The sequence below is a fragment of the Colletes latitarsis genome, chromosome 5, assembly GCF_051014445.1.
Source record: "Colletes latitarsis isolate SP2378_abdomen chromosome 5, iyColLati1, whole genome shotgun sequence".
Lineage (NCBI taxonomy): Eukaryota > Metazoa > Arthropoda > Insecta > Hymenoptera > Colletidae > Colletes > Colletes latitarsis.
Window position 1 is genome coordinate 38,743,120 of NC_135138.1, and position 9,670 is coordinate 38,752,789.

The following is a 9,670-nucleotide window of genomic DNA, read 5'->3' on the forward strand; positions in this document are numbered from 1 at the left end:
CACTCAGTGTTACCAGATGGCAGTCAGTGCTCAAAGAAAACTGCATATCCATTTACGTATCTACATACGCTAATGCACAGTCACGTGCCTTTTTGTAAACGAAGATAGAGAAAATTGATAGAGGAAAATATGTGTACGAGCAAGGTTCATTTCATGTTAGTATACACACACACACACACACACACACATATATATTATTTTCGAAAGATGCACGAATTTTGATTAATTTACACGTACCATTCTAATCGAGCACTTTGTTAGCTGGCCTTATAAAAAAGTATGTACCTTCAAATCTTGATGTTACAGCAAAATGTGAATAATCGGAACCGTTGATGATATACATATGTGGCAAAGAATGTGTCGGCTCGAGGAACCTGACAATATTGAATATTCGATACGTCTGAACGGAGAATATCGGTTGAATCATAAATCGCGTAAGATGTAAGTTGAATGCTTATAAAATTGTATTATATTTACACGTGCAATGAATTTACTGTATGAAACTTATTTTTTTGTATTTTGTAGAACCTTGATTTTAATTTGCTCAATATTATTATTTTAATTTTCATCTGTGAGCGGCTATCATTTGCTGTAAATATATCATTTATGTGTAATTCATAAAAAGTATAATTCATCTTATTACTTTAATCGTTTACAGGTGAATGATTTATTTGATTCAAACAATTTGAAAAGGATGATAAACAAAAAAAATAAGTATATACTATATATATACATATATATACACATATATATGCAATCGGCTGTTCTAAATTGTAGTATTTTATAAATAAATTATTCTAGAAAATATTAATATGAGTAACATTACTTCGCAAAATGTTTCATTAAGGTCATTATTAACACTTAAGAATAATGATTTTAAAGAATTTGTTTGTGGTTGGGGGGCTGCTGTTATTAATGTCTCTGTTACCTTTCCTATTAATAAAATTATATTTAGACAGGTACGTAAAACAAAACATTGAATTAACACTTTGCGATATAAGTTTATGGATGTGTATTAAAATGATAAATTTTCTGTTATTATTGTGTAGATTTTGGAAGGTGTACCAGCCAAACTTGCATTACAGCAAATATCCAAAGAAGGTGTACAATTGTTGTATCGTGGCATTTTACCACCCCTTTGCCAAAAAACTCTTTCGCTTAGTATAATGTTTAGTGTGTATGAAGGATGTAAAGAACGTTTGTACATGTTAACGAACAATGATATATTAATTAGAATATTAGCAGCCCATTTTGCTGGTACTGCAGAGGCTATACTCATGCCGCTTGAAAGAGTTCAAACACTGCTACAAGATTGGCGTTACCATGATAAATTTAAGAATACTTCTCATGCATTTACATATTTACTGAAAAATTATGGTATACCAGAATGTTACCGTGGTTTAGTTCCAATTATATGTAGAAATAGTTCTTCTAATCTCATGTTCTTTGTTTTAAGAGAACAGTCAAAACAATTAATAGGCCAGAACGATTCGTTGTTAACGAGTTTTGTTAATGGTGCTTTAATAGGTGGTTTTACAAGTACTCTATTTTATCCAATGAATGTTATAAAAATACACATGCAATCGAAAATAGGCGGTAATTTTGAAAAGTTTATGACCGTTACTCGCGAAGTATATGTTTCAAGAAATAGAAGTATAATGTCATTCTACAAAGGTGTACATTTGAATTATATAAGATCATTTATTAGTTGGGGTGTGATAAACGCATCTTATGATTTTTTGAAAACAATCATTTTTTAATAATAAGTAGCATTTGAAATGTATATCTATGTATATATTTATACAAAGAAAAAACAATTGATTTTATCGTATAACGTGTTACTTAGCAAACTATACTTTGCAGTTGAAGCTATTAATCGCACATTTTTTCTGCGACAATTTACGAGGATTGCACGCAAATAAAAAGGACTTTAACTAGTCTATACAGCGTTTAGAATAGCATAGAAAAATATTAATTTCCTTGCTCATGTTTGTAACTAAACAGTTTCGTAATATGAAAAAATAAATATATACGATTCGTGGCTTTTGCAATTGTAAAAATATTGGAAAGTATTATTTTTCTTAACGTACATAAATAAATATAAATCATGTGAAATTTATCTTTAATTTATCATTATTTATCTTCAATATAATTACAAAAAAAACAAGTGCGAGAATTGTTCCCATTTCAGTAAATAAAATTAATTCGTAGAAATGGGGGACATGGCACTCAAACTATTAATATATAAAGTAGATTTCCAAAAATATATACATATATCATATTTAATTATTCAAAACTTATGTCGCTAATAAAAAACGAAATATTACATTGTAATAGTCCCCTATAGTAAAATTGGCAAAATAAAGAATGTATATAATAAAAATGAATAGGACCAGGGTTTGCGTCAATGTTAATTAATAATTTTACAAAAAGTTTGTAGCTTATACTTTATAATTTTATTATTGTATCTAAACATTTTGCAAATATTCCTGTAACAAAAATTTGCGGAAATTTGATTATAAAGCATCATTGTATAATTATTTTACAACACTTACAAACAAATATTTTTTACATTACGATATGTAAATGTATCGAGGTCAGATACGTTTATTACTTAAAAATAGGTATCACGCGAATCATAGGGCGCATGCTCTTACGATAATATTACTCATGCATACGATTAATATTATCTTGTATAAGTATTAAAACTTGTCAATAAGCGATGTTTAAAAATTTCAGTTATCAGTTTTCGTGTACACGCTCTTATTGTATCTTATTGTAAATCAAGTTTTGTAATCACATTGTGAAAGATTCAAAAGTGAAGTAATACAATATCGTTTTGTTGTTTTTTTTTATGAGTATATTCGTAATTGGCGAGCTATCGTTTAAAAGAAAGAGGGTTAATTTGAAGAGCAAAATCTGTATTTATGGATGAACCTGTCGAGTTTTGTATTTCCCGCGATTCGAAAGAAACGAAATTTCATCGATGCGCGCTGTATTGTGTAAATCGATGCGCCTCGGCCGCGGGCTTTTAGCTACTTTTAGCCCACTCCAATTTTTCTGCGTCCCGGTTTACGGTACGGGGCTTTTCGCCTCGTTGGAACGTCTCGAAACGTCACGATGCACGGTCTCGCGATTCGCAATTTCGGATGAGCGTGCTTCGTCGTGAAATATCGCGTGTTGCCACTTATATTACGACGTGACTCGGTGCCCGTTATTTTCTCTTTTTTATTTCAAACAGACCGTGGATATGATCTCGTACTCTCGTCGCTCGAACGCTGGCCACAGTCGAGTCGGACGATTCGTGGGAAACTAACATAACATGCGACTCGCCGTATCAACAATCACCGAAATTTCGTCGAAACCGGAGATTTGCATTCGGCAGTACGGGAAGCTGCTCGTGCGGTCTCTGTAATCACGTTGAATAATGAGAATCAACGCAACGAAGATGAGCACTCCGATCGAGGAGAAGATTGATCAGAAGCTGAAGGTGAGATCTTAATAACTTTTCTTTCTCTTGCTATTTTTTTCTCATTTGTTGTTGTTAACGCTTCTAATAATTCGAATGTTTCGAATGGCAGACCTAAACACACTGCTACGAAGTTTATTATACGATTATATTTCCTTACATTCTCGATGATTTCGCGTTAATCGTGCGTTCATTATCAACCTAACGAAATAATTATGAAAGAGTTATGTCACAGAAAATTATACTTTTTGCGCAGGTAAAATAAAAGTCTGCTATTGTTTGATCTTTTTATGTACTATTTTGGAAAGACGATTTAATTTAACTATGCAGCCGTTTAAGCGTCAGAATACATTAGAAAATCGATCCCACTCGATTGCGAACATAATAAAATCTATTTAAACGTTGATTAAATTTCAAAAGTGTTAGTTAATTAATTCGGCACATTACTCTCCTTTTATTCTAATTTTCAGTTATGTTTTAGGAAGTGCTTGTTCCCTTTTATAAAGTGCCTTTTAAATTTTTAGTTAGTAGAAGAGTAATTATATAATAAATAAATTTTATTTTTTTTCATTATTTTTGAAAAGGTGAGGACCGGGATGGTGAGCGTTAGCGATGGAAAAAGTAAACCTATACCGATGCGTTTGCAATTATCTATGGAGGTTTTAAAACTTCAAAGAGAAGACTTGGAGGTAAAGTTTACTGTAACCACCATTTTTATTCTAGTTTATAACATTTCATCAATTGTATGTATAATATCAAAGACATCTTTTCTTATTATACTGTATGGTAACATTATATAGTTAGTAAACAAAATGTCACTGATTTTCAGCAGGCAGCGAATCACAATAAACCGCCATTGGATGCTAAAGAGCGAATGGTGCAAATCACTAGACAAAAGGTTGGAGGATTAGGATTAAGTATAAAGGGGGGAGCTGAACATAAGCTTCCTGTACTTATATCTAGAATTTATAAAGGCCAAGCTGCCGATCAATGCGGCCAACTGTTTGTAGGAGATGCAATAATTAAAGGTAAATGAATTGTTTATAAAAAAAATTGTTAGAAATTGGTAATTTTACCATGCTCCGGAGTGTCTTCTGTTAATACTCTATGCACAATTTTGTAATAGTCAAACTTCTACTTTCTATGCAACCTGCATTGAATGCTTATTCTATTTATGTCAGACCTGTCAATATTGATTTCTCCTTTTGAAACAAAGTTTCTATGTTATCTGTCGATTTGTACCGCCAACTGAATCCTGCATCGAAGCTACAAAGGAAACTATATTAAACTACATTTTGCATATAAAATTTAAATGCGTTTTTGTAACACAATTAATTAGCTACAGTTATAGTTTTTTTTTTCTTTTTTTTTTTCTTTTCTTTTAGGCATATTGATTTCTTTTTTTTTTTTGTCAAATATATGCAATGTATTTGTAGTGAACGGAGAATACATAACTGCATGTAACCATGATGATGCTGTAAACATCTTAAGGAATGCTGGTGACATAGTTGTTTTAACAGTTAAACATTATCGAGCAGCCAAACCATTTCTACAAAAAAATGGTAAACACGATTTTATGCATATATACAGTTACCTATCGTAATTTTTTACGTAATATTTGTGGAATATTATTTTTAGAAAAAGAAGAGAAATTAGATAACGTTGCAAACGGTGGCGCGGAAGACGACTGGCTGTCGTCTAACAGACAGGGTGGCAGTCCTAGATGCGGTCACAGTCGACAAAGTTCAAATGCATCTGTTGCGTCGATACAATGTAAAAAATGGGTGGATGTTATAACAGGTTACAACAATTATTAATGTTTTGCTTTTCTCTATTTACCCCTAGAAGACAAAAATAAATAAAAGAATGCGTTCATCGTTGTAGTTCCATTAATGATGGCGTACGTGACAAGGTACATCTTCGGAACTGATAAATTAAGAAGAAATGCGTTTGAAGTAAGGGGATTAAATGGTGCTCGCACTGGTGTAATTCACTGCGATGACAGTGCTATTCTTAGTCAATGGTTGAAGTATATCACTGACAATATCACAGGCTTGACGCATTTGCAGGTAAAAAGAAACTTATTAATTACTGTAAGTCCTCGACTTGTACGATTAAATCGTTCTAATGTTTTTCGCGTAAGTCGAATTGTAGAAATTCCAGAGTTAGGAGGATTCGTTTATACTTATTTTCAGATGAAATTGTATAATCGCAATTTTGGAGTGGGTGAACGTATTGAGTACATGGGTTGGGTGAATGAAGCAGTAAGCAACAGTAATCAGCCATGGCAAAGTTACAGGCCAAGATTTTTAGCTTTGAAGGGGCCCGATTTGTTACTATTTGAAACGCCACCCGTAAGTGTTAATTTTATAGTCGGTTATATGATTAGTACATGCATATATTGTACGATCAAGATATCTGAAATGTTATACGTGCTTACTCTATAGTGTAACATTGGAGATTGGTCGCGATGCGCATTAACGTTTAAAGTGTATCAAACTATGTTTCGTGTAATGCGAGAATCTGAAAATGTAGACGAAAGACAGCATTGTTTTCTAGCCCAAAGTCCGGGTAAACCTCCGCGATATCTCAGCGTCGAAACAAGACAAGAACTTTTAAGAGTTGAAGCAGCATGGCACACTGCGGTTTGTTCAGCCGTTACACATTTAAAAGTTGGTGTCGTTTTTTCTATGCATTTTACATCACTTTTAAAATATTCGTGATTTTTGTTATGTACACTTTTATCGCAGAGTAAAACGTTTCCCGTCACTTTTAACGGGAGAAGTGCTGGATTAACATTAGAATGGACTCAAGGATTCACGCTTTCTTACGAAGATATTGGCGAGACCGTATGGCGTTATAAATTCTCTCAATTAAGAGGATCCAGCGATGACGGAAAGAGCAGACTGAAATTACACTTTCAAGAACCTGACAGCATAGCCATTGAGACAAAGGTATTTATAATCGACAACTAAGAATAAAATCAACAAATTATATTCATTGTATTTAATATTTTCTTTTTCTTTTCCTTTATTTTTTTTTTATTTTTTTTTTACATATATATGTATTTTATATATATATATATATAGGAATTGGAATGTTCTCAACTACAGAATTTACTGTTCTGTATGCATGCATTTTTGACTGCAAAAGTTGCTGCAGTTGACCCAACCTTTTTAAAATCAACAACTCCATAAAGTTAAAGTAAGTACTATTGCCAATAAATCAGAAAATGAATCACTGTTCAACATTCATATGTTTACATAGGCGTACCGAAATACTTATGGTTAAAGAATTAGAACAAAGTTCATGTCAAATACTAGTCAATTTCCAAGAAGGAATGTTTTTATGAGTTCTGAGAGATTATATCAATTTTTTAATTGAATGCTTCCGATTTTATTTCCAAGAGAAAATATCGATGGACTTATTATGTAATTAATAATGCTAATTGCTAGAAGTTATTTTATTTATATATACTTTTATGTACCTTGCTATTGATTAAGCACTGCTATTTATTTTTATATATCGAACAAATTAGGTGTTTTTAGAAAATTTTATATTTCAATGCAAGATTTCAAGCTGACGGTAAAACATAACAGCAACTAATTTAATTTTATATGAAAAACATACTTGCATTTATTGTGTAAAAAAAGAAGAAAGAAACGTTAAGTGAAAAATTAAAAAGTTCTCAATGCGCTGGTTCATGATTTTTAAGTTCCAATGGTAAGGTAATCTTCCTTAAGCAATGATTCACACATTCATGTGTTGAGTTACCTTTCAAGTATACGTGGTGCCTTAAAAACCATGAACAAGGTGTAATTAATAATAAGTTAAAAAAGAGCATCGAAGTTGTATAGTTCTTTAGAACGGCAAGTTTTATGCATCTAATGCCAATAAATATACACAATTTACGAGAAATTTTATCTTGCGTTAAATACAAAAATATGATATTATATTAGTGTAATATTAATTTTAAATCAGTATTAATTCAATAAAACAAAATTATGGCGTAACAACCTAATAGCAATAAGTAGTAACATTAGACCATGGTGGCCATCTATGAAAAAATTAATTTATTGATATATATATATATATATATAAATAACGAGAGATAGATCACAGGGAGCAAACATATGAATCATCAAGGCTTGTTATTAGACGAGCTTTATAAATAATTGAATCGTCAATCTTTTTAATGGAATTCAGCAGTGCATTTTATAGAAATTCCGATTTATATTTGTAACGTTAAGTTAATCACAAATTCTAAACTATAAATTGTAAAATTTAGCAGAAAAGTTTGTTTTATTGCGTAACGAGAATCTATTCTTCTCTATGTCTTTTATCGTCTTTAAAAGTTCTAACGTTACTAATTACACGAAGTAACATACAGAACTAATATCACACTCTGTGCAATTAATCTATCAATTTATAATTCTATACTATAGAGCAATAAATGTACATTGAATGAAGAAACAGAACAAATACCATTTAGTATACAAACTGCACTTTGTATTAATCACAATACACAATTTCTATCGTTAGGATATTATAAGAATTTTATCATAATCATCGCAGAAAGGAATAAAACGAGCACGTGTTTACCGTTGTATACATCAGTACATTTTTATTTGTCGATCGGTCATCGAAAATCATCAGCTAATGATGTATTATTAATAAAATTAATTTTTTTTACGAATTATGTAAAAACAATTTTTCAAAATAAGAAGATTATTAAAAATTAAATTTTCATTGCACATTTTAAGGGTCTCCGGTTACTCGTAGAAAGTGCCTATACAAATATATATAATACAATAGGAATTATGAAAACAAATTTGTTTTCATGTATAATATAATTAATTTCAACTGTTTTATTCTCCTAGTCTAAACTGTAAGGGTGTTACCATGGTCAGAATTTTTGAATACTATTGTAATTTAATTATCACCGAGAGGCACTCTAGAAAACAAACATCGCTTTATCGTATTAGAATATTTTATAGTATTTTGCGTGAAACGATGTATTATTTATGTTCTTCGTTTAGAACATTATTACACACACGTATAGTGATATTGAATGATAATGCAGTTAGAAGTTAAGCAAAACTCATTACTGAATTTAATTACAGATGCATTGCGGTGAATTTTTATAAAGTTTAATGCTGTTAGCAAGAGTGAAAATAGTCGAGAATGCAAATACAGGGAGGAAATACTGTTTATAGGCATATCCACTTGTTAGATTTGCAATAAATAAACGTGTAATATCCGATAACGTATAAATAATACCAGAACAAACTAATGCATCCAGGAAGCAATTGTAATTGTGCGTTATATTTATTAAGTGCAAAATATGTTACGATATTCCATAATGACATTGATGTTTTCTATTATACACATACATCGCATGCATTCTATAGTTAAATTTAGATTATTATAAAGAACTGCACAATTATATTGTATAGGTAAAATAAGCAAGAGAACGTGAAACTGATCTGCAAAAGTTCAATACAATGCTATGCATAGATATTTATTTGACATTAACTATTTCTTTTTGAGATTAATTCGTATAATACAATCATTGGAGAATCCATTCGAGAGTTTATAATTTATTGAGAGATATACTCGAATAGAAATACATATGACAAAATAAATGTATGTAATACGTTAAAGTGAAATTGTGAACAGATCGATATTGCCATAACTTTTTGTATCGTTCGTTATCGTACAAGATTCTTTTTACAGTATAATAAATCTTTAACGTTATAACGCTTTAATGGATTCTGTGGTGTATCGATATTTATTATATGGATACTTTAATTCGTTCTATGTTATACAACAGTATCAATGTACATAAGAAGAAAATGGCCATACATTTCCTAAATATTAAGCTTTAAGTTTGAAACAACTGTTATTCTAAAATCCCATTTCTCCCTAATTCTCGCCGAATGTCAGGGAAATTTGTTTCGTAACGGTGTTAGATTGACGTGGGATTAAAGAATTACTGTCTGGTAAAAGAAAAGAAAAGAAAAGAAGAAGAAAAAAAAAAGAAATCATAAAACATTCTTATCTTATATTTTAAAATATAGTTTATGTGTTATAATGTCTATCCTCCCATTGACAATATGTTTTAAAATATATTATTGTTAGAAGTTACAACAGCAAATTCATAATATTTTTTACATTCCTACTCCCATAATGATCGTGTGT

The 9,670-nt window shown here is 30.8% G+C and overlaps 2 protein-coding genes across 5 annotated transcripts; both read left to right on the plus strand.

Annotated features, from left to right (window-relative positions):
- Positions 1-16: 16 nt before the first annotated feature.
- Positions 17-2,211, plus strand: LOC143341972 (mitochondrial nicotinamide adenine dinucleotide transporter SLC25A51). Of its 2 annotated transcripts, XM_076765430.1 has the most exons (4): positions 17-155; positions 307-441; positions 659-959; positions 1,050-2,211. In XM_076765430.1, the coding sequence occupies exons 3-4, from the start codon at positions 813-815 to the stop codon at positions 1,758-1,760; spliced, it is 858 nt and encodes a 285-aa protein (XP_076621545.1). In that variant the 5' UTR covers positions 17-155; positions 307-441; positions 659-812; the 3' UTR covers positions 1,761-2,211. The 2 variants fall into 2 exon arrangements, with proteins under 2 accessions (XP_076621545.1, XP_076621544.1); XM_076765429.1 differs by lacking the exon at positions 17-155 and having other exon boundaries at positions 171-441.
- Positions 2,212-3,072: 861 nt separating this feature from the next.
- Positions 3,073-9,617, plus strand: Syn2 (Syntrophin-like 2). 3 transcript variants are annotated; one of them, XM_076765421.1, is made up of 11 exons: positions 3,073-3,490; positions 4,054-4,158; positions 4,299-4,497; positions 4,906-5,031; positions 5,108-5,269; positions 5,354-5,538; positions 5,665-5,823; positions 5,917-6,141; positions 6,220-6,423; positions 6,559-6,673; positions 8,593-9,617. In XM_076765421.1, the coding sequence occupies exons 1-10, from the start codon at positions 3,428-3,430 to the stop codon at positions 6,664-6,666; spliced, it is 1,536 nt and encodes a 511-aa protein (XP_076621536.1). In that variant the 5' UTR covers positions 3,073-3,427; the 3' UTR covers positions 6,667-6,673; positions 8,593-9,617. The 3 variants fall into 3 exon arrangements, with proteins under 3 accessions (XP_076621536.1, XP_076621535.1, XP_076621537.1); XM_076765420.1 differs by having other exon boundaries at positions 3,074-3,490; positions 6,559-9,617; XM_076765422.1 differs by having other exon boundaries at positions 3,075-3,490; positions 4,302-4,497; positions 6,559-9,617.
- The last annotated feature ends 53 nt before the right edge of the window (positions 9,618-9,670 follow it).